General features: G+C 36.4%; 1 protein-coding gene and 1 non-coding gene across 19 annotated transcripts in view; both read right to left on the bottom strand.

Annotated features, from left to right (window-relative positions):
• SCMH1 (Scm polycomb group protein homolog 1) overlaps positions 1-25,225 on the bottom strand; it is a 130,979-nt gene that overhangs the window by 62,746 nt on the left and 43,008 nt on the right. For 11 of the 18 annotated variants that reach the window (XM_070405029.1, XM_070405014.1, XM_070405011.1 and 8 more), the window contains 2 exons: positions 19,847-19,917; positions 9,026-9,260 (listed from right to left, as the gene is read on the bottom strand). The exons of 1 other annotated variant lie outside the window; for it this stretch is intronic. In XM_070405029.1, coding sequence (XP_070261130.1) covers positions 9,026-9,224 — 199 coding nt within the window. In that variant the 5' untranslated portion in view covers positions 9,225-9,260; positions 19,847-19,917. Of the gene's footprint in view, positions 1-9,025; positions 9,261-19,846; positions 19,918-21,999; positions 22,143-25,225 lie in introns of all 18 variants that reach the window. 6 more of the 18 variants (XM_070405018.1, XM_070405017.1, XM_070405021.1 and 3 more) reach the window with 2 other exon arrangements.
• Positions 23,653-23,725, bottom strand: LOC139004774 (small nucleolar RNA SNORD5). Its single transcript, XR_011470588.1, has one exon. It is a non-coding gene; the product is annotated as a small nucleolar RNA SNORD5 (small nucleolar RNA).

The following is a 25,225-nucleotide window of genomic DNA, read 5'->3' as shown; positions in this document are numbered from 1 at the left end:
TACTTTTTACTGCTTTACTTCAAGAGGCACATAGTATCAATTTGTCAAATTAAAGATAATAAATTTGATCAGTTGTTAAGTTGCAGATTTCCTCACAGCAATTCCCCTTTGTAGTTAATAGGCCATCAGAGGGAAGAACTTTGAGATTATGTGAATATCATATTTCCCAATAAGATTTTTTACCCTCTGGTCTCAACATTCATTGATTATCCTTCCCTGAATAAATTAAAATAATTTTCTACCATTCCATCTATATTTTATTAGCTGGTATTCTGTAAAGATGTTGTTTCCCTGCAACTCTTTAAAAAAATTTCTTCTTTTTTTTTATTCCAGAGAGGAAGGGAGAGGGAGAGATAGAAACATCAATGATGAGAGAGAATTATTGACTGCCTCCTGCAGGCCCCCACTGGGGATCAAGCCCACAACTCGGGCATGTGCCCTTAACCAGAATCGAACCCGGGACCCTTCAGCCCACAGGCTGACACTCTATCCACTGAGCCAAACCGGCTAGGGGTGCAACTCTTGATATTTTTATGTATCACTGGGACCCATGAATGCTATTACCATTGTTCTTTTATTTTTATTCTTTTTGATACTCATATTGTTTCAATTTTGGTTAGTAAGAACTCCTCCAAGTTGGCTCCTGTGTCCTTTTGATATGTCCTCATCATTCTTTGAGACTTCTCTCCTGTCTGACATAAAATGTTCCAGAATCATCTTATATTTTCTCTTCTGCTCAGCCTTAGAATCAGCCATTTCTCCAAAAATCTTGATTCCTTTTAGTAGAGAATGTGATTTAGAAACCAAGGTATGCTTATTGCTTCTGAGGTATCATTGCTTCTAGGCCTTTTCAATAAACAAAACTTGGGGGGAATATATATATATATATATATATATGGAACATGCAGGTTATGATTATTATATTAGCTTTATTAACTCAAAAGAATGTCACAATGGCACAGTAATCCTACTTTTGCCCAGCCCTGTACATGAATGATTTGAATTGAAGGTATCTTAACTTTAAAGTTAAGAGTTCATACAGATAACTCCAATTCAAATTCTATATTGCAAGGTTCTTCATCTCCCATTCTATATTTGTATCTTATTTACTCATTTGCTCTATGTTTAATACATAAAAACCCATTAACATTAAGAAAAAGTCAGAATTTCTTTGCAGTTCCACTTTTTCTTTAAAATATGCCCCATTAAAAGTATATTGAGAAGATTCTGTGTTCAGGTTATTTGAATTAATTCTTTTTTCAATGTGGTTATTATAGCCACAGTTCAGTTTGTTTCTGTTTGTAGTCAATTTTAGAATATGCTTCGTTCATTTTTTAAATTTTATTAAAACATTTACATTTCAAAAATCCAAAGAATATAAAAGGGTATTCTCAGAGAAGTTTCATTCTCCTTCCTGTAATTTTTACTGTTTTCTCACTCCCAATAGGTTGTGACCTTTTCATTATTTTCTGGTGTAACATTCCAGTGCTTCTTTTTATAAAACTATGTCTGTAAAAATATAATTTCCTGCATGTTATACATGTGTATGTATGTATATGCTTTCCCTTTCTCAAAAACAAATGGTATTAAGTACATTTACACTGTTGTGCAACCATGACCACCATCCATTTCCAGTATTTTTTCATCTTCCCCACCCGAAACTCTATACCTATTAAACAATAACTCCCACTTTCCTCCCAGCTCCTGGCAACCACCATGTTATTTTCTGTTTCTGTGAATTTCTCAATTTTAAGTGAAATTATATACTATTTGTCCTTTGTGACTGGCTTGAAATACTTAGCAAAATGTCTTCAAGGTTCATCCACACTATAGCATGTGTCAGGATTTCCTTCTCTTAAAGGCTGAACAATATTCCACTGTATGTATATACCACATTTTGTTTATTCATTCTTCTGCTGAGGAACACTTGGGTTTCTCTGACTTTTTGGTTATTGTGAATAATACAGCTAAACATAGGTATAAAAATATCTGCTTGAGTCCTGCTTTCATTATTTTGCCTATATAACCTAAAGTGGAATTTGTGGATCATATGGTAATTCTATTTTTAAATTTTTGAGGAACTGCTATGTTTTCCATAGTGGCTGCACCATTTTACATTTCCATTAGCAATACACAAGAGTTCCAATTTCTTCACATCCTCATCAACATTTGTTACTCTCTACTTATTTGATAATAGGCAACAATCCTAATGGGTGTGAAATGTTTTTGTTTTGTTTTTTTTCATTGTGGTTTTGATTTGATTTTCCCCATTAGAGATTTGAGCATCATTTTAAAATTTTATTTTTATGGAACTTATTGGGCTGACATTGGTTGATAAAATTATATAGGTTTCAAGTGTAAAATTCTATAATACATTGTCTATATATGGTATTGTGTTCACCACCAAAAGTCAAATCTCCTTCTATCACCATTTATCTTCCCTCATCCTCCTTTCCCTCTTGTAATCATTATACTGTTGTCTGTGTCTATGAGGTGTTTTATTTTTTTTTTTACTTAATCCCTTCACCTTTTTCACCTGGCCCCCCAAGCACCCTCCCCTCTGACAGCTGTCAGTCTGTTCTCTGTATTTATGACTCTGTTTCTATTTTGTTCATTAGATTCCACATATAAGTGCAATCACATGGTATTTTTCTTTCTTTGACTTATTTCACTTAGCATAATACTCTTCAGGTCCATCCATGCTGTTGCAAAAAGGAAGATTTCCTTTTTTTTTTTTATGGCTTAGTATTCCATTGTGTAAAATTTACCACAGCTTTTTTTTTTTCTTAAATATATATTTTTATTGATTTCAGAGGGGAAGGGAGGGAAAGAGATAGAAACATCAATGATGTGAGGGTATCATTGATTGGCTGCCTCCTGCATACCCCCAACTGGGGATCAAGCCCGCAACCCGAGCATGTGCCCTTGACCGTAATCGAACCTGGGACTCTTCAGTCAGCAGGCCTATGCTCTATCCACTGAGCCAAACCGGCTAGGGCTACCACAGCTTTTTTTATACACTCATCTACTCCCAGAAAAAAACACTTTACTTTGCCATGATGAATTGTTTTAATATGTTGAATTCTAATTCCTAATATTGTATTTAAGATTTTTATAACAACATGCATACATGACTCTGTGTGTGTGTTGTATGTGCTGAAATCAAGTTTAGATATCAAAGTTCTACCTGCCTCATAAAAAGTATTTGGATGTCTCCCTACTTTTTATTTTATTTTGATTTTTTTAATATATTTTATTGATTTTTTACAGAGAGGAAGGGAGAGAGATAGAGAGTCAGAAACATCGATGAGAGAGAAACATCGATCAGCTGCCTCCTGCACATCTCCTACTGGGGATGTGTCCGCAACCTAGGTACATGCCCTTGACCAGAATCGAACCTGGGACCCTTCAGTCCGCAAGCCGACGCTCTATCCACTGAGCCAAACCGGTTTCGGCTATTTTGATTTTTTAATATATCTTTATTAATTTCAGAGAGGAAAGGAGAGAGATAGAAACATCAATGATGACAGAGAATCACTGATTGGCTGCCTCTTGCATGCCCCCTACTGGGGATTGAGCCCACAACCCGGGAATGTGCCCTTGACTGGAATTGAACCCGGGACCCTTCAGTTCAAAGGCTGATGCTCTATCCATTGAGCCAAAACAGCCAGGGGCTACTTTTTTAAAAAATTGATTTGAGAGACAGAGTGAGAGAAAAGAAAGGGGGAGGGAAAGAGAGAGAGAGACAATGGTTTGTTGTTCCACTTATTCATGCATTCATTGGTTGATTCTTGCATGTACACTGACCGAGAATTGAACCTGCAGCCCTGGCTTATGGGAATGATCAACTGAGCCAAGTACCCTGGAATTGGGTCTTCAATTGAGATTATTTTGTCGTTTTTCAATTTTTTCCTGAGTTTGGAAAATTCTATTTTCACTTCTTTTATGTGATGTCCATTGTGCATTTCTAGTTTGACTTTTAAAATTTGTGATTCAGTGTATTTCCTATCTGTTAATACTTGTTTAATTGAATTTGAGTTGGTGTACAACAACAACTTTCCTCTGGTGAGTCACTGATTTTGGCAGTAGGATTTTCAGTAATTAAAATGGTTTTACCTTCATCTTCTTGTGGTGTGTTTTTTTTTTTTTCCATATAGAAACGTTTTACAGATGTTGACTGCTGTTTACTAATCATTTGAAATGTCTTATATTTTTTCTGGACCAGCAAAAACAGGAGGTTCTGTTTTGGCAGGGATCTTGAGTATTTCTGTTGGCATAGTAAAATATAGTTTCTTTACAGAAGAGCCTGTTTGGGTTGGGATGGGAGGTTTGGTGTATCTTTTGATTTTATGATTCTCTTTTGTTCCTGTTAAATTGCTACTCCTTGCTTCCTTCTTTTCCTTCAGAATTATGTGTCTTTTCCTACCAAAAGTAGTTATCTTCCCAAGACTGCTATCTCTAGTTCTTTACACTTTCAATTCACTCTCTTCCTTCTGATTTCCCAATAGCCAATGCTCTAATCCAGCGGTTCTCAACCTGTGGGTCGCGACCCCTTTGGGGGTCGAACGACCCTTTCACAGGGGTTGCCTAAGACCACCAGAAAACACATATATAATTACATATTGTTTTTGTGATTAATCACTATGCTTTAATTATGTTCAATTTGTAACAATGAAAATACATCCTGCATATCAGATATTTATATTACAATTCATAACAGTAGCAAAATTACAGTAATGAAGTAGCAATGAAATAATTTTATGGGCGGGGGTCACCACAACATGAGGAACTGTATTAAAGGGTCACGGCATGAGGAAGGTTGAGAACCACTGCTCTAATCCAATAGGTCTTAGCTGTGTTCTCAGTATTTCCCACTCTGAATGGGACTACTAGTATATTTCTCTGGCGGTGATTTTAGCTATGTTAAACCCACATTGTCCTCTTTTTTATGCACTTCCCACCTATATAAAACACTTCATTTTGGTATGGATCTGTTACTGGCTATACTGGTTTCAGATCTTTTTATCTATGTAGATTAACATGTAATTGAAACTTGTGATATTCTTGACTCCTACTTATGTTTAGACATGAGTTTTGGGTGGTTTGATTTACTCTCCTATTTGATCTGCACATTTCTGCAGAATTTATGGAAATATTTTTATTTTGATGATCAGCACTATCCCTGGGATCTTATATTTTTAATAGCCTCTCAAGATACTTCTAAATAGTGATTCATAAAGTAGGTTGAGAACAATCCAGTACCACGCAGTTATAAAAAGGATTGAAGTATGTCTCCAAACTATTAAGAAGTCATTTTAGGACATAACATCAAATGAAAGAAGCAAAATTGAGAAAAGTATGCATAAAATGCTGTCCTTTATATAAGAGGGTGGAGGTTACATATCTATATATGTACACCCTCATGCACACACGGATATATTTGTTTATACTTTTTAAAATGGAATTTAAAGCATAAAAGTCAAAGAAACTGGTTACCTATGGCAGAGGAAAGAAATAGGATGATGGGGATTTCTCTGAATATACTTTGTTTTATAGATTTGACTTTAAGAACAATGTATATCGTTTATGTATTTATAAGCAACATTTTTAAAAAGTGATTTTTAAAAAATATTTTTTTATTGATGTCAGAGAGGAAGGGAGAGGGAGAGATAGAAACATCAATGATGAGAGAGATTCACTGATCGGCTTCCTCCTGCATGTCCCACACTGGGGATTGAGCCCATAACCCAGGCATGTGCACCAATACTCAACCACTGAGCCACACCAGCCAGGCTAAAAAAACTATCTTTAAAAATTAAATATTAAATTAAACAAGTGAATCTAAGTTTATATCAAATTGGTGGCATGGCCATCCAGAGAGAAACCAATGCAAATGACCTTATAACATCATTAGAGGCCCAGTGCACGAATTCATGCACCAGTGGGGTCCCTCAGCCTGGCCTGCGGGATCGGGTCGAAACCAGCTCTCCGACATCCCCCGAGGGGTCCTGGATTGTGAGAGGGTGCAGGCCAGGCCAAGGGACCCCACCAGTGCACTATCAGGGCTGGTGAGGGACATGGGAGGTTGGCCAGATGGGGAGGGACCACGGGAGAGCTCCAGGGCGTGTCTGGCCCATCTTGCTCAGTCCTGATCGGCCATACCCCAGCAGCAAGCTAACCTACAGGTCGGCGCATCTTCCCCCTGGTGGTTAGTGCACGTCATAGTGACTGGTCGACCAGTCGACAATCTGTCCCCTGGTGGTCAGTGCAGTGAACGTCATAGCAACTGATCAACTGTCTGCCTCCTGGTGGTTAGTGCACGTCATTGCAAGCGGTTGAGCAGCCTTAGCATATCATTAGCATATTATGCTTTGATTGGTTGAATGGACAACCGGACACTTAGCATATTAGGCTTTTATTATATAGGATTAGACTTTCTTGAGGGTAAGAAAAAAAATTGTAAAAAACTCAAACATTATTTAGGTCTCATAATGGTGGCAAGTGTTGGTATTGCTATTCTGAGACTTGTATATATGTATTATAGGATAAAACAAATGATTTTTAGTGACATGGAAAACTAGAATTTTGGGATGGTACAAAGGCAATACAGATTTAAGAGACTGAAGATAAAATCAGTAAAAACACCATTGTCCTGAATTTGAGTAGGAAGTATTAACATAAACTAATGATTTTTTATCCTAATAAAAAAGATGCTCCTACCTCTCGATACCAAAAAGACCTAAAAAGAATGATCAACTCAATAGCACTGAGCACTCTAGTGCTTAGATTATAGTCTCTAAATACCACCTCCCACTAAAAGGAGCCTAGGCACCTAAAAGAAATAGCCAATTCTTTATTTGGGCCAAGAAATGTATAAGATGAGTAAGGAACATTTTAAATTCCAAAAATCAAAGAGAACTATCAAATAATAAAGAGTCAGGAGACAACTTGATGAAGCTTAGATGAGGCCAAAGATGGGATACTTCAAGAATCAATAAAGACAATTAGTGCAATGAAGTGAAACATATCAAATATGTATGAATCCTTGAGTTAATGATACTAAACAGCAACAACAAAACCCTCCTTAAATATTTTTTGGAGAATGTTAGTAAAGCAATTCATTATTTTGAAAATTGGTAAAGAAAAGAATCAAGCATTTAAACCATCTTTCTTACATGAATTATGCCTAAGGGTAACCAAATAGTTGATGAAAGTTTATTTTAATAGTTACAGTCCACTTAATTTATATGGATAGAATGAATGGTAAAATTACAATTCCCCATTTTGCAAGCATGATAAATTGACAAATTTAACCAGAGGTCAGCAAACTATAGCCAGCAGGCAACGTTACCCGTTTTGTAAATAAAGTGTTACTGGAACACAGCTTGCCCATCTGTTTATGTATTGTCTATGGCTGCTTTGGCATTACAAAGATAAAGTTAAGTAGCTGCAATAGAGAATCTGAGGCCCCATAAAGCCAGTAATATTTACTATTTGACCCGTTAAAAAAAATTGGGAAGCCCAGATCTAGACCACAAGCAGTAATGACTACTACATTATAAAAATGAGGACTATCAGACCAAAGAGCTTCCTAATAGAAGTAAACACCACCATCTATAAAATATTTGTAGGAAAAAAACTGAACCTGAACATGATCAAGCCTCTAGATCTAGCTACCAATTTCTAGGAAAGAGGATAGAGAAACATGTTAAATGATACTATAGAGATACAATCAGCAAAATCTAATTATGGAAAATTTTGAAGACAAATGACTTAGATTTTTCAACACATACATTGCCAGAAAAAAATTGAGAGAAGGAGAACCCAAAGATTAAAAGAGGCTTAAGGGACATATCAATCAACTGCAATATGTGGATCTTATTTGAATCCTGATTCAAAGAACTATAATGTGTGTGTGTGTGTGTGTGTGTGTGTGTGTGTGAGAGAGAAAGAGAGAGAGAGAGAAAGAGAATAGAGAAAATTTAAACACCGAGTAAAAAATTTGTTAATATTAAAAAGTATCATTAATTTATGTGATGTTATTATAATTGTGTTTAAAATTATTGTTTATGAGAGATACAGATTAAATATTTAATGACAAATACTATGGGTGATTGAGCAGAAGGCAGGGAGTGTGTAACGATACAGATAAAACAAGATGGACTTTGTTGATAAATATCAAGGATAAAGGATACATGGATATTCAAAGTGCTATTCTTTCTACCTTTGTATACATTTGAAATTTTACATTACAAATAATTTTTTTAAATAGGGGAAAATGCTAAATAACCACCTGGGGAGCGCTTTCAAACAATACATATTCTCTTATGCTCAATTAATGTAGCACGACCTCCCGATGGGAACATAGCCCTTACATACAAAACCCATAACCCATATCTCTCTATCCTCCATTGAGACTCACTGCAATCATGATTCATAGTAACTGCAAAGATGGGCTCAATCTCTCGGTATATTAAGGCAAAAGAAGAAAAAGATGAATCTGATCTTTAGGAGAAAAATCTAGTGAGGTTATTAGTTTAAGTGAAATAATACATTTTATTGCATAATTAATTAAAAGTGAGAAAATCCCAGGACCAAGTGAGAATTTAGGGGAAAGGAGATAAGGGACCCTTCTAATAGTCAACCTTTCTATTGGGAGATTTTCCTTTCACCTCTTGTTATTACTGTAGGATTTGTTAAAAGCTCTATGGTTTTTTGAAGCAGATTAAATGGCAAGACCTCCTTCCATTCTGTCTATCATGTAAATGGGAACTGACAAGGAAGGATGAAGGGTGTGGTTTTTTGTTAGCAAAAGAAGAGTTTGAGAGATGCTTGAATATTAAAAGTTAATGTAGAGATGGAGATGTCCAGATTTTACAGCTCATTTTATTTTGGGTGGGCCTTTTCTTTTGGACCATATGAAAAAGAGGAGGCAGGCAGGGGACCCTAGGCTTTCCCATAATGGGATGTATAATTTTGGGAAGATAATTAATTGGTTAAAGAGGACTTGGGTCTAATTACTCACCCAGAGGGGGCTGCAGCATACCCCCATTCTTCTCACAGTTCCCAATAGGCTGGATTTCAGTTGAGTCAACCAGCCGCCAGAAGTCATTCTTGTTGTCGCTGCCATCAAGGCGAAGGCGGAGGCGAGCTCCTGTTAGTCCAACTACTGTAGCAATACAGGTAGATGTGGTGTTCCTGGGATCCTGTGCCTCTAATTTCATGCTGATCTTGAACTCGTTGCTTGGAGGTGTGTAGGACTGAGGAGAACAAGCCATGGGGATTAGGCAGACTAAGGTAAGTGGCATTTTCAGTAAGGATGTTAGATGGAACCTGAAAATTCATGCCTTGGACTCAAAGTGGTTACAGCTTGACCAGGGACAAACCACTGTGAATTATTCCCTAATACTTAGGAAGATTTACATACAAAAGAAACACTAGAAGGTAAGAAAGGGAAAAAATTACTTTCCACTGAAGCATCAAATATTGACTCACACCAGGAAGAAAAGGACAAGAGTGCCTCAAATGGTCCTTACTTAATACTCTCTCATCTTATTTTCTCCAACTCTCTAATTCTCTAGGTACTCATGTTTTCTTTTTAGAAATCATCCAATTTACCTATTATATACTAAGTGTCTCTTCATGAAGTGATGTAGTATATATTGCTTTGTAAATCCAGCATACAGACTACTATTGGGGGGAGGTGTCAATTTTTTTCTTATTTTGACATTGATATATAAATTAATTTATATCTTTAAAAACAATTTTAAGTTATAATTCATATAAAATATACACTTTGGTAAATCTTGACATATGAATACATCCATGATGCCATATACATATATATACCTTTGAAACCATCACCACAATCAAGATGATGAAAATGGACATGTTCTCTCATGTCTCTTTATAATCCTTCTGTCTAGCCCTTCCCAGACCCGTTTCCAGACAAATACTGATCTACTTTCACTGCAGATTGAGTTGTATTTTCTAGTCTTCAATGGAATTATAGAGAATATACTCTTTGTTTTTTTGTCCAGCTTCTTTCACTCAGCATAACTATTCTGATATTCATCCATATTGTTAAATGTACCAATAATTCATTTTTGTTTTTGTTTTTTAAAGACTTTTTTTAAGAGCAGCTTTAGGTTCACAACAAAACTGAGAGGAAGATACAGAGATTTCCCATATATACCCTATCTCCACACATGAACAGCCTCTCCTATTACCGGCATCCCCCACCACAGTGGTACATTTGTTACAATTGATGAACCTACATTGATACATCATAATCTCTCAAAGCACACAGTTTACAGTAGGGTTCTCTCTTGGTGTTGTACATTGGGTTTGGACAAAGGTATAATGACATTTATCTATCATTATAGTATCATACTAAATAGTTTCACTGGCCAAAAAGTACTCAGTGATCTGCATATTCATCCTTCCTCCACTCAACCACTGGCAACTACTGATCTTTTCACTGTCTCTTTTCTAGAATGTATGTAGCCTTTTTAGATAGGCTTCTTTTCTTTTGTAACAAGCATTTAAGTTTCCTTTATGTCTTTTCATGGCTTGATAGCTAATTTCCTTTTAGGGGTGAATAACACTCCTTTGTCTGGCTATACCACAGTTTATTCATTCATCTACTGAAGGGCATCTTTCAAGTTTGGGCAATTATGAATAAAGCTGCAATAAACATCCATTTTCAGGTTTTTGTATGGTCAAACATTTTCAGTTCCTTTGGGTAAACACAAAGGAATGGAATTGCTGTATCATATGGTAACAGTACATTTAGTTTTGTAAGAAATCACCAATATGTCTTACAAAATGACTGTACCCTTTTGCATTCCCACAAGCAATGAGTGAGAATTACTGTTGCTCCATATCCTTGCAAGCACATGGCAGTGTCAGTATTCTGGATTTTGACCACTTTAATAGGTATGTAGTGGTATTTAATTTGCATTTAAAACATTTTTTCACATTTTTAAAATCATCTGCATTATCTTTTTTTGGTGGTATCTAAGATCTTTGGCTCATTTTAAAATTAAGTTGCTGGTTTTCTTATTGTTGAGTTTTTAAGTGTTCTTTGTATATTTTGTATAACAGTCTGTTAGCAGATGTGTCTTTTGCACATTATTTTCTCCCAATCTGTGGCTTGTCTTCTCATTCTCTTGATAGTCTTTCACAGAGCAGAAACTTTTAATATTTTTTTAAATATATATTTTACTGATTTTTTACAGAGAGGAAGGGAGAGGGATAGAGAGGTAGAAACATCGATGAGAAACATCAATCAGCTGCCTCCTGCACACCTCCTACTGGGGATGTGCCCACAACCAAAGTACAAGCCCCTGACCAGAATCGAACCTGGGACCCTTCAGTACACAGGCTGATGCTCCATCCACTGAGCCAAACCAGTTAGGGCAGAAACTTTTAATATTAATGAAGTCCAGCTTATCAATTATTTCTTTCATGGATCATGCCTTTGGTGTTGTATCTAAAAAGTCATCACCATACCCAAGGTCTTCTTGTTTTTCTCTTATGTTATTTTCTAGGAGTTGTATAGTTTTAAGTGTTACATTTAGGTCTGAGGTTTATTTTGTCTTAATTTTTGTGAAGGGAGTAAGGTCTGTGTCTAGATTCATTTTTTGCCTGTGGCTATCCAGTTGTTTCAGTACCATTTGTTAAAAAGACTATCTTTGCTCTACTGTATTGCCTTTGCTCATTTTTCAAAGATCAGTTGACTATATGTGGGACTATTTTGGAGCTCTCTATTCTGTTTCATTGATCTATTTATCTATTCTCTTATCAATACCACACTGTCTTGATTACTGTAGCGATACAGTAATTCTTGAATTTGGGTAGTGTTAGTCTTCAAACTTTGTTGTTCTTCTTTAGTTTTGTGTTGGCTCTTCTGTATCTTTTGCCACTCCATATAAACTTTAGAATTCGTTTGTCTATATCCACAAAATAACTTGCTGAAATTTTGATGAAGCTTGCATTGAATCTATAGATCAAGTTGGGAAGAACTGACATTTTGAACGATATTGAGTCTTCCTTTTCTTGGTCACAAACTCTCTATTTTTAAGTTTTTTTATTTCATTTATCTAAGTTCTAAAGTTTTCCTCAGATAATTTTTATACGTATTTTGTTAGATTTATACCTAAGTATTTCATTTTTGGAGGTGCTCATATAAATGATATTTTTAATTTCAAATTCCACTTTTTAATTGCTGGTATATAGAAAAGTGATTGACTCATATATTAACCTTGTATTGGCAACTGTACTATAATTGCTTATTAGTCCTAGAAATTTTTTTGGTCAATTCTTTTAGATTTTCTACATAAACAATCACGTCATCTATGAACAAACAGTTTTATTTCTTCCTTCCCAATTTGTATACCCTTTATTTCCTTTTCTTATTTTATTGCAATAGCTAGGATTTCCAGGATGATGTTGAAAAGAAGTGGTGAGAGGGACATCCTTGCCTTCTTTCGGATGTTAGTGGGAAAGCTAGTTTTTCACCATTAAGTGTGATCTTGGCTATAGGTTTTTAAAAAATAGTAACATTCAGCATAACTATTATGATATTCATCCATATTGTTGAGTGGAATCAATAATCCATTTCTTTTTGTTTCTGAGTAGTCTATCATGTTGATGGACATTTGGTGTGTTTCCAGTTTTTCGCTATTACAAATAAATCTCTTATGAACATCCACACATATGAGTATACTTACTCTATTTCCATACATATTTCAGGAATATAGTAAAGTGGAATGGATGAATCATATGATAGATATATGTATAACTCACATACCAGAATATTTAACTTTTTACAGTATATAATTCAGTGGTTTTTAGTATATTCACAGAGGCAAACATCACTCCACCTAAATTTAGAACATTTTCATCATGCCCACAATAGAAACCCCATATCCATTAGCCTTCTCTCCCCATTCTCCCCTCAGGCAATCCCCTGAAAACCATCAATCTACTTTCTGTTTCTTTTTAATATTTCTTAATTGATTTCAGAAAGGGAAAGGGAGAGAGAGAAACATCAGTGATGAGAGAGAATCACTGATCAGTTGCCTCCTGCCCATCCCCTACTGTGGATCGAGCCTGAAACCTGGGCCTGTGACCTGACTGGGAATTGAACTATGACTTCCTGGTTCATAGATCAATGTTCAACCATTGAGCCACACTGATTGGGCTACTTTCTGTTTCTATGGATTCATCTATTCTGGAGATTAATATAAGTGGAATTTTATAATATGTGAATAGCCCCTTTCTTCACTTAGTGCATTGTTTACAAGGTTAATCTGGAGTGTTTATCAGTACTTCATTCATTTTCATTGCTGAATAACATTCTATTATATAGATATACAATTTTGCTTATCCATTCATCAGTTGATAAACATTTGGATTGTTTCCTCTTTTTAGCTATTAGGTATAATAATGCCTTGAACATTTGTGTATAAGTTTTTGTGGGGTCATATGTTTTGATTTCTCTCTCTCTTGGGTACATACCTAAATGTGAGACTGATGGGTCATGAGGCAATTCTATTTTGAGTAAATTTCAAACTGTTTTCTAAAGTGCCTACAGCATTTTACAATCTCACCACCTACATATAAGGGTTCCAATTTCTCTACATCCTCAGCAACACCTGTTTTTGTCTGCCTTTTTTATTTCAGCTACCCTAGTAGATGTGAAGTGGTATCTCATTACAATTTTGATTTGTATTTCCTTAATGATGTTAAGCATCTTTTACATGCTTGTTGGCTATTTGTAAATATATGGAGAAAGACCTATTCAAATTCTTTGCCCATTTAAATCTTGGGTTATTTAACTGGTGAGGTGGTAAGAGTTCTTCATATCTTCCAGATTCAAGTTCCTTATTAGATACATGATTTGTAAATATTATCTCCCATTGTATGGGTTGTCTTTTCACTTTCTTGATAGTGGAAGCACGAAAGCAGTTAATTTTGTCTATCAAGTTTCACCTCTATTGTTTGTAGTTTTAGTGCCATATCTAAGAAAGCATTGCCTAGTCCAAGATTTATTCCTGTTTTTTTCTAAGAGTGTCATAGTTTTATCTCTTACATTCAGGTCTATCATCCACTTGGAGTCAATTTTCATAAATGGTGTGGAGGATGGGTCCAACTTCATTCTTTTGTACATGAATATCCAGTTGTCCCCATATTAGTTGTTGAAAATATCACTGAACTGTCTTGGCATCTTTGTCCAAATCAATTGAACATAAATGCATGGGTTTATTTCTGTACTCTCAAATCTAATCCACTGATCTATATGTCTATCTTTATGTCAGTACCACAGTGTCTTAAGTACTGTTGATTTGTAGTAAGTTTTGAAACCAGGAAATATAAATCATCTACCTTTGTTCTCTTTTTTCCCATAATTGGCTATTCTGGGTCCTTTGTAATTCTATGTGAATTTTAGAGTCAACTTGTCAACTTCTACAAAGTAGGCATGTGGGATTTTAATAAGAAGTACATCAAATCAATAGATCAATTTGGAGAGTATTGCTGTCAGCTATGTTGTTTGTCAATATTTTCTCCAAGTCTATGGCTTATATTTTCATTCTCTTATCAATATCTTTTGAAGAGGAAGAGCAGAAGTTCTTAATTTTGACAAAGTCTACTTTATGAATTTTTAATGGATCATGCTTTTGGTAAGCAGTTTTCTAAAGTTTTCTTTATATAAGTTTCACAGATTGTTAGTTCATTCATAAATATTAATTTTTATGAATATTAATTTTTAATACTCATAAATATTAATTCATAAATATTAATTTTTCCTGCTAATGTAAATGGATATTTCTCTTTCATTATAACTTTATTGAGTTACTTTTCACCACTGAGTAAAATGTTGGCTTTAGTACTGAGGTATAAATACTTTGCAAGTTAAGAATGTATTATTCAATTCCTAGTTAAATTAGTGATTTTTATTTTTGTTCAATAGTATGTTGAAGTTTTCTGCCAAACTATTTTCCAAAGAAACTGAAACATTTTACATTTTCACCAGTGGTTTATGAAAATCCTATTTGCTCTATAACCTTGCCACTATTAGGTATGGTCAGTCTTCCCACATATTTTCTTCGGTTTTTGTTCTAAGTTTTCAGTCTGGATCCCTTTTATTTCTTTTATTTGGCCTGGTCTCATTGGTAGTACAATGCTGAATAGAAATAGCAAGAAAAAAACATCCTTGTCTTGTTCCTGACCTTAAGAAAAAAGCATTTTATGTGATGTTATCTGTAGGTTTTTTATAGATGTCCTTTGGGGCTTAGGATTTTTAAAAATTCCTTCTATTTCTTGTTTGCTGAGAGTTTTTATTAATGGACACTGAATTTTGTCAAATGCTTTCTTTGCATCTATTTAGATAATCTTATTTCCTTCATAGTGTGTTCATGTGGTCAATTACACTGATTGATTTCCGAATGTTAAATCAACCTTGATTCTTGAAACTAAACTCCAGTTGTCATGAATTATTTTTATATATATTGTTTGATTCAATTTCCTAAAATTTTGTTTAGAATTTGTACATGTATTTTTATGTGGGATGTAACACTGTAGTTTTCTTTTCCATCAATGTTGACCTGGTTTTGGTATCAGAATAACGCTTGCCTTATCGAATGAGACAAAAGGTATTCCCTTCTTGTAAACATTCTAGAAGAGTCAATGTAGAATTTGCATTATTTTTTCCCTTAAATGTTTGAAACAATTCATTGGTGAAGTCATCTAGGCTTGGAATTTACTAAAAACTTAGTTCTGTGGCAGAAATAGTGCTATTCATATTTCCTAAGTGAGTTTTTGGTACTTTTTGTCATTCATGAAATTATCCACTTCATTTAAATCTTGGGTTATTTAACTGGTGAGGTGGTGAAGAGTGAAATTTGTCTATCAAGTTTCATCTCTATTGAGGTGAAATTTAAAGGCATAAGTTGTTCATAGTATTCCTTTAATATCTCTTTAATATCTCTAGACTCAATAATGATGTTACTGCTTTTAGTTTGATGTTAGTAATTTATGTTTTCTCTCTTTTCATTCTTGATCAGCTGGCCAGAAGTTTACCTCATTGCAAAGAATCAGTGGTAGGTTTCAATGATATTTTTCTGTTATATTTCTGGTTTTTATTTGATTGATTTAAGCTCTACTCTTGATTTTATGCTCTGTTTTTTTTTTCTTTGCTTAATTTGGGGTTATTCATTTTTCCTAGTTTTTTAAAGTAGGAGCTACATGAAACTTTTCTTCTTTTCTAATATAAATGTTTAGTGCTATAAATTTCTCCCTAAAAACTACTTTGGCATCATACCACAATTTCTTAAATGTTCTCCTTTCATTTTCATTTAATTGAAAATACTTTCTAATGTTCCTAAATACCACTATGGGTATTTAGAAATGTGATACTTAGTTTCCAAATATTTGGAGATCTTCCAGATAACCTTTTGCTATTCATTTTTAATTTATTTCCAATGTATCAGAGACTATATTTCATATTATTTAAATCCTTTTAAATTTATCAAACCTTATTGTACAGACGAGGAAATGGTCTAACCTAGTAAATGTTCTGCATGCACTTGAAAAGAATGCATATTCTATTGTCGTTAGAGAGTATCAATCAGGTCAGGTTGGCTGGTAGTGTTGTTTGAATCTTCTATACAGATACTTGCTTATTTTCTGTCTACTTGTTTTCTAATCATAGAAAGGGTATTAAAAGTCTGACTGCAGATAAATTTTAGGCTTATTTATGTCTTCTTATTTTTTACTTCACCTAAGAAATTTCACCCCTTAGCACATCATAAAATACCTTCTTTATCCCTGGTAATATTCTTTGCTCTGATATATACTTTCATATTAATATGGTCAATGTCAGCATGGTATATCATTTTCCTTTCAGCCTATTTGTGCCTTTCTTTTTAAAGTGTAGTTTCTTGCAAGCAGTATATAATTGTGTTGCTTTCTATTTAATGTGACAAGTTTAGTCTTTTAATTGGGGCATTTAGACCTTTCATAATCACTCTGATTACTGATATGGTTGGATTTAAATCCACTATATTGCTATTTGTTTTCTATTATTTTAGTGGTTGCTTTGGGGTTTATAGTAAACACATTTAACTTATCAGCCTATCTTATTATATTTTACTACTTCATGTATATGAATCTTATCAATATTATACTTAGGATTTCTCTTGGCATTTAAATTATTATCATACATTTTATTTATACAAATTTTAATTATCTTTACAATGCAATATTATTGTTGTTTATACAATGATCTTTTATAGAGATTTAAATAATAATAAAAAACATCTTATGTCTTTACTTTATAATTACAATTTCCAGTGATTTTCTTTCCTTTGTGTAGATTTATAATTTCACCTAGTATCATTTTTCTTCTGCTTGATGGACTTCCTTTAATATTTCTTATAGTGGGTTTCCTGGTAAATTCCTTCAGCTTCTGTATGTCTGACAATACCTTTATTTTGCCTTTGTTTTTTGGAAGATCTTTATGCTGAATATAGAATTCTAGGTTGACAGTTTTTTCTTCTGATACGTTAAAGATGTTACTCAACTTCCTTCTTGCTTGCATTGTTTCTAACAAGAAAATATGTCATTCGTATCTTAATTCCCCTGTATACAAAGTATTTTTTTTGTAGCTGCTTTTAAGATGTTCTCTTATCACTGATTTTAAGCATTTATGATATGCCTTAGTGTAGTTGTCTTCTTTCTTTACTTTTTTCTTTTTTTTGTCATTGAACTTCTTAGATCTGTGGATTTATAATTCTCATAAATTTTTGAAAGTTTTTAGCCATTATATCTCCAAATATTTTTCTGTCCCCTTCTATCCTTTGAGCATTAAAATTACACGGTCTATGAAGTTATTACATAAACTTGGAAATCATCCTATGGCTCACTAATGTTCTTTTCATCTTTTCAAGATTCTTTTGTGTGTGTGTGTGTGTGTGTGTGTGTGTGTGTGTGTGCCTGTGTTTCATTCTCAATTTTTATTGCTATATCTCCAAGTCTACCAATATTTTCTCCTGACATTAATATCCAGTGTATTTTTATTTTGTACACAGTTCAATATGAGTCTGTAAATATCTTCCATATTCTCTGCTAAACTTTTGAACATAACTGTTTTAATGTTTTTGCCTGCTATTCTAAGATCTGCATAGATTCTAAGTCAGTTTATTGATTATTCTGCTCATTATTGATTATATTTTCCAGCCTCTTTACATACCTGTTTGATCAGATACCAGACACTGTGAATTTTACCTGTGGGTACTCAATATATATTTCTTATTGTTGACATTATTACAGATGTCTCCCATCCCCCTGCTGCCCGCCTTGCGGTGCTAGATATTTTTGCATTCCCTTCTTGTGCTTTGTTCCTACATGCAACTAAGTTACTTGGAAATAATTTGAACATTTTGAGTCTTGCTTTATGATTTGCTTGGCAGGCTCAGAACAGTGCTCACTTTAAGGCTAAATATTTACCACTGCTGAGCAAAATTTTCCTGAATATTCCACCCAATGCCACGTGAACTGAGTTTTTCCAGTCTAGTTCGTAGGACCAGGTACTATTTTTAGCCTAGTGTGAGAGTGCTAGGCTCTATTCCATTTAAACCTTTCATATGGTTTTTCCCTTGGCTTTGGGTAGTTTCCTCACATGCACATACTAAACAATAGTACTTTGCTGAATACCTGAAGGAAGATTTCTGCACATCTCCGTTGTTTGCTTTCTGCACAGCTCTGTTCTCTCTGGCAATGTGTCCTGAAAATTCTAGTCACCTTGGTTTCCCTGGACTCTCAGTTCCATATCCTCAAATTACGGAGTACTGGGATCAATCTTGGGCCACCTTCCCTGGGCCATGGTCTCAAAACTCTCTTAAGATAGTAAGCTGGGAAATCATAAGGGGCTCCATCTTCCAGAGATCACTGTGGTTGGTTGCTTGATTTTCAGTTACTTGAAAATCAGTTTAATATATTTTATATTTTTAAAAATTATTTTAGATGGGAGCAGGAATTTAACCCCTACTATTTCAAATGAGCAGAAGCCCTGAATTGTATTTTTATTTGGAGCATAGATAAAATTCAAACTCAAAGTAAAATGTTGACAGTTTGAGGAAATAATCATTAGTACCAGAGGAAGAGAGATGTAAATTGCTGTTTAGCAGCAGTACAGTCTTTGCTTATTAGCCTTATCATGTAAAGATATAGTTAATATCATCTATGCGTTGTGTGAGGCACTTAATTCTATATGGGAAGCTCTGAATGGCCTCTGATGAGCTCCTCAAACGCTCCCCCTACCCTGATGGGACTCGGTGCCAGTATTTTTATGAAAAGAAATGATTGTGGTAGGGATGTTGAGTACAGAGAAACAAATACTGCTCTACTTTTAAGAACTGTCTAAGGCAGTGGTCACCAACCTTTCAGACCTCACAGACCACCAGTAGTCCATGGACCACGGGCTGGTGACTGCTGTTCCAAAGGTTTCCTTAAACCAGCAGTCGCCAACCTTTCGGACCTCACGGAACAACAGTGGTCCATGGACCAAGGGCTATAACTATGTATTCTATCTGTCTGATTAAATAGCAATAGTAAAAATTAGTTATTGTTTTAGGTGAAGGAAAAGGTATTATTTGGAATGAAGTTGAGGAGAATGTCTGCTGCCAAAACTCATAGTGAGTTTTGAGTTGCATTCTCCCCATAGTTTATTCTAGGGCCTTCAGGTGAGAAGCCCATGGCTCCCACCTCATGTTTTGCTTGTCTAAGGATCAGAAAAAGTCTACCTGCCTCCCACCTACTAAGGATGTTGAGAATCAATTACCTGCTTGAAGCAATGGACAGGCGCTGGGACTGAACATGTTTCTTTTAGGTATTTGTCCCAGGTAAAATGACCTGTAAAGGAAATAGAAATCTCTATCACAGTCAACTTCCTAAAAAATGCTTTCAGGATGTAATCTACACTAAACATTAAGCTATTTTCAGACTGGTTTGGAGCACAACAAAACTTACTTTTCCCTCATTGGGTTCAAAGTAATATTAGGGTGAGGAATCTAGGTGACCTGAGTGGATCATTTTAGATGAATGTTTTTAAATCATGTCGAAAGATGACCAGAGAGGTTTTTCATGTTAGTTCCTAAAGTGATCCAAAATGTCACAGCAAGATACTGTCAGTGTCTCAAAGAAGTGCTCAGGAAGCTCATGGAAAACAGAACAGAACAGAACAGGTAGAAAATGGATGAGAAGATTCCTTCTGAATAACCTGATTCCTGAAAAAGTCACTTATTGCCATCAGATGATAGCATTTAACACCAATATGGTTGGATCCCATTTCAGAAAAAACACACACACACACAAAAAAAAATCCCCCAAAAAACAAAAAACATACACACTCACACTAGAGGCCTGGTGCACAAAAATTTGTGCACGGGGAGGGGGGGGGGTGTCTCAGCGCGGACTGTGCCCTCTTGCAGTCTGGGACCCCTCAGGGAATAACCACCTGCTGGCTTAGGCCCACTCCCCTGGGGATTGGGCCTAAACTGGCAGTCAGACATCCCTCTGGCAGTCCGGGAGCCCCCGGGGGATGCCCACTTGCCAGCAGGGAGCAGGCCTAAGCTGCAGTCGGACATCCTTAGTGCTGCTGAGGAGGCAAGAGAGGCTCCCACCACCACCGCTGTACTGGCAGCCGTCAGCCTGGTTTGTGACTGAGCAGAGCACCCCCTGTGGGAGCGCACTGACCACCAGTGGGCAGCTCCTGCATTGACCGTCTGCCCCCTGGTGGTCAGTGTGTGTCATAGTGACCAGTCATTCCCAGTCATTCTGCTGTTAGGGTCAATTTGCATATTACCCTTTTATTATATAGGATAGAGGCCTGGTGCATGGGTGGGGGCCGGCTGGTTTGCCCTGAAGGGTGTCCCGGATCAGGGTGGAGGTCCCGCTGGGGTGCCTGGCCAGCCTGGGTGAGGGGCTGAGGGCTGTTTTCAGACTGGCCACACCCCCTTCAGGCTGGGGGTCCCTGCTGGAGTGCCTGGCCATCTTGGGTGAGGGGCTGATGGCTGTTTGCAGGCTGGCCACAGCCCCTTCAGGGTGGGGGGTCCTGCTGGGGTGTCTGGCCAGTCTGGGTGAGGGGCTGATGGCTGTTTGCAAGCTAGCCATAGCTCCTTCAGGGTGGTGGTCCCACCTGGGGTGCCTGACCAGCCTGGGTGAGGGGCTGATGGCTGTTTACAGGCTGGCCACAGCTCCCAGCCACCCAAGCTCCCAGTGGAGGCTGGCTGGAAGCAGGTATCTGGGATTTATTTATCTTCTATATTTGAAACTTTGTTGCCTTCAGCGGAGGCCAGAGCTTGCCAGGGCAGGTGGGAAGCTTGGCTTCCTCCATCGCCAGGGCAACCAAGCCTCCTGCTTGCTCCAGCTCCTTGGCTGCTGGCCACCATCTTGGTTGGGTTAATTTGCATATAGTTGCTCTGATTGGCTGGTGGGAGTGGCTTGGGCGTAGCAAAGGTACGGTCAATTTGCATGTTTCATATATATATATCTGGAAACATAAAGTAAGAGCATTTGAGGGCATGAAAAGCCAAAATGAGTGAGATTATACTTGAATCCTCAGTCTAAAAATTGGGTTTTTCTCTCCCACTCCCACCCCACTCCCAACCCTGGCAATGTTGCATTGCTCTGAGGTATAATATGACTTAGAGAAAACTAGGTCCTGGGTAGTATTTCTGATTATAGTAACTAAAAAATAAGTTGGGGGGAGGGGTGTCCACCAAATCTCCTAGCCTGTTGAAGTGGCCTTAGAGCTTCTCAAAGTTTAAAGAACACTGAATTAAGGAAACAATCTTTAAAGTGACACTATCCTAGGGCCAGGGAAACATTTTAAGGGACAGACTACTATTGAATATATATCTTATTGGATCACAAAAGATTACCAATTTCTTTATTAAAGGTTAAACCAGTTACCAATCTCCCCCTAATACCCACCTAGAGGAGACCCCATGATGGAGCAGAGAAGGTCCCAGAGACTCTCACAAGCTAAAACACTGTAGCAAACCAGCATTTCTTGAAGTTTCCTCTGCAGTGGAGCAGCACAGGGCCCTTTTGGGCCATGCAAAAAGCACTAGATGCTGGGAATAAAAATGAGTCACTGAATGATGAAATCTAAATCACTTCAAAGGTGATGCCAAGACTATATATTCTATTGACTCCCTTTCCCACCACCATTAACCAAGCCAAATAGATTTGCCCAGAAATCACAGTCAGTTCTAAGCCATTTCATGAACTGGCCAATGATTAATCATCATGAAGAGACAGTTAGTCCATAGGGTAAATGAGATGGATTATTTTCTGGAGTCAAGATTTAAAGAGATCATAATTCAATAGAGTTTGCTCTTAGCTGAGATGGCCCTAACACACGGACTGAATACATTTTATCACCATTTGCTGTTAGAAAAAGGAAACATTACAAATTATTATTCCATTCTTACAAAGCTTTAAGTCAAATAATGAGTCTTGGATAGCCAGCCACCTCTAACTATGGAACACTTAAAATACGGTTAGTGTGAATGAGGTATTAAATTTTATTTAATTTTAATTAATTTAAATTTAAATATCTACATGTGCTAACAGCTACTATACTAGGCAATGCAGGTTTAGAGGTTTGGTCAGTCCTGGGTAATTGCTCGTATTAGCTTGAGTTCTAACCAAAAGCACCCAAGAGACTTTGGTTTTAAGAATTATGGCAGCATCAGGGTTACCAAAATAATTAGGCTATTAATTACCATTCTCTATTATACATATCAATTATGGTAATCAATCCCTGTTTATAGGCAAGAAATCTCACATCTACCCCCATTTAGGGAACACCCTATTACCAACAGAATGAAAAGAAATTTCTTTGTTAAAAGTAGTTTACTCATTGTGAAGGCTGACTGGCTTGAACCATGCCTAGATCAGTATTTTTCTTATATTTGACTGCTTAGGCCAGCCGTGGGCAAACTACGGCCGGCGGGCCGGATCCGGCCCATTTGAAATGAATAAAACTAAAAAAAAAAAAGACCGTACCCTTTTATGTAATGATGTTTACTTTGAATTCATATTAGTTCACACAAACACTCCATCCATGCTTTTGTTCCGGCCCTCCGGTCCAGTTTAAGAACCCATTGTGGCCCTCGAGTCAAAAAGTTTGCCCACCCCTGGCTTTCCTCTACAGAGGAAACAATAGCTTAGGCTATTTAAGACTTAGTCCCCTATTATCAAGTAAAATGCAAAACAAGTTAATTTGTAAGAATATTTGAGTATCTCCTGTAACGCCCGTAATGGAGACAAACATCATGTCTACCACATCTTCAAGCACTAAAATAACCACAAAAGAAATAGGACAGACGTAGCTGGTTTGGCTCAGTGAGTAGAGTGTTGTTCTGTGGACTGAAAGGTCCCGGGTTCGATTCCGGTCAAGGGCACATGTCCAGGTTGCGAGCTCGGTCCCCAGTGGGGGGCATGCAAGAGGCAGCCAATCAATGACTCTCTCTCATCATTGATGTTTCTCTCTCTCAAATCAATAAAAATAAATTTAAAAAATAAAAAGAAATAGGACAGGTAGCCAAGTATACATCAGGGGTTGGCAAACTTTCTGTGAAGAATCAGATAGTAAACATTTTTTTTTTTTTTTATCATTCAGCAGTTGAACAGTTAAATTCATCATCTGAACAGATAGTAAACATTTTATGCTGTGTGGGTCATACGGTCTCTGCCACAAATACGCAACTCTGCCATGTAGTATGAAAATAGCTATACACAATATGTAAATGAATAAGCATGACTGTGTTCCACTAAAATTTTACAGGCAGTGGGTTAGATTTGACCTGCTTGCTCGAGGGCCACAATGGGTTCTTAAACTGGACCGGAGGGCCGGAACAACTTGATACATCATTGACTGCTAAATGTTGCTTATCATCAGAATCTCTTGAATAATTTTTCTCATTTCTTTAAACAGAGTTCTGGGCCCCATCTTCAGAGGATCCTATCTTCAATAGGCTCTGAGAGGTGTGAGAATCTGTACTTTCAAAGGCTCATTAGATTATTATGATCAACATCTGTGTTTTTAAACTATGAGTATAGTTGAAAAAATGTGATATTGAGAGTCAGAAGATGTCAGCTAAAGTCTTGTTTCTACAAATAATTATCTTGGATAAATTACTTAATCTTTCCAAGCATAGTATGCTCACCTAAAGATAGAGATAACACCTATCTCACAAGATTGTACATATACTCATTCATTCAACAAATATTTATTTAACTTCCAAGTGCAAAAGCACTGTATTAATTGTTAAGGGAACAAGACAGACATGGTTCCTAAGTTCACGGAGCTTGCAGTTTAGAGATAAGCAGAGATAATAAATAAATAATAACACAAATAATCTGCTCTAATTACAATAAATTTAAGCTAATGAAGTAGTAGTTTGCCTTGTGAATGCAAAACAGGGAAATATAATCCATACTTGGGGTCAAGAATTATTGTGAAGCCCTGGCTGGTGGGGTTCAGCAGTTAAAGTGTTGGCCTGAGCACCAAAGAGTTGCAGGTTTGATTCCCAGTCAAGGGCACATACCTGGGCTGCAGGTTCAATCCCTGACCAAGGTTGAGGCACGTGCGGGAGGCAACCAATCAAGTGTCTCTCTCGCATCGACATTTCTCTCTCTCTCTCCCTCTCCCTCTTTCCTTCTCTCTCTCTTTCCCTCTCTCTCTCTCCCTACCCCCCCCCCCCCCCACACCCCGCTCTAAGGGTCAATGGAAAAAATATCCTCGGGTGAGGATTAAAAACAAAAAGAATTATTGTGAAGATTATTAACTAATGTCAAGTATAATTGTTTCAATTATTTATTCAACTGATTTTTGAGTATCCTCTATGTGTTGAATTCTAAGTGCTGGAATAAAACAGGAGGCACCTGTCCTCATGGAATTTACATTATGGCACATGATGAGACACAATGAATACATAAACAAATAAGGTCATAAGTGATAAGAACTTGAAGGAAATAAAATAATGTGATATGACAGTGACTAGGAATTATCTTAGATGGTGAAGTTATGGACAGAGCTCTACAGAGGAAACATTTGAGCTGAGACCTTACAGATGGAAAAAGCCAGCCATCTAATTTATATTACTGAATAATACTAATGAAAATGTTTTATAAACTGTACACACACACA

Source organism: Myotis yumanensis, unplaced genomic scaffold (assembly GCF_028538775.1).
Source record: "Myotis yumanensis isolate MYYU_CA2020_CCGP unplaced genomic scaffold, mMyoYum1.0.hap1 SCAF_2, whole genome shotgun sequence".
Lineage (NCBI taxonomy): Eukaryota > Metazoa > Chordata > Mammalia > Chiroptera > Vespertilionidae > Myotis > Myotis yumanensis.
Note: the sequence above shows the minus strand (reverse complement) of the source record. Positions and strands in the feature narration are given on the sequence as shown.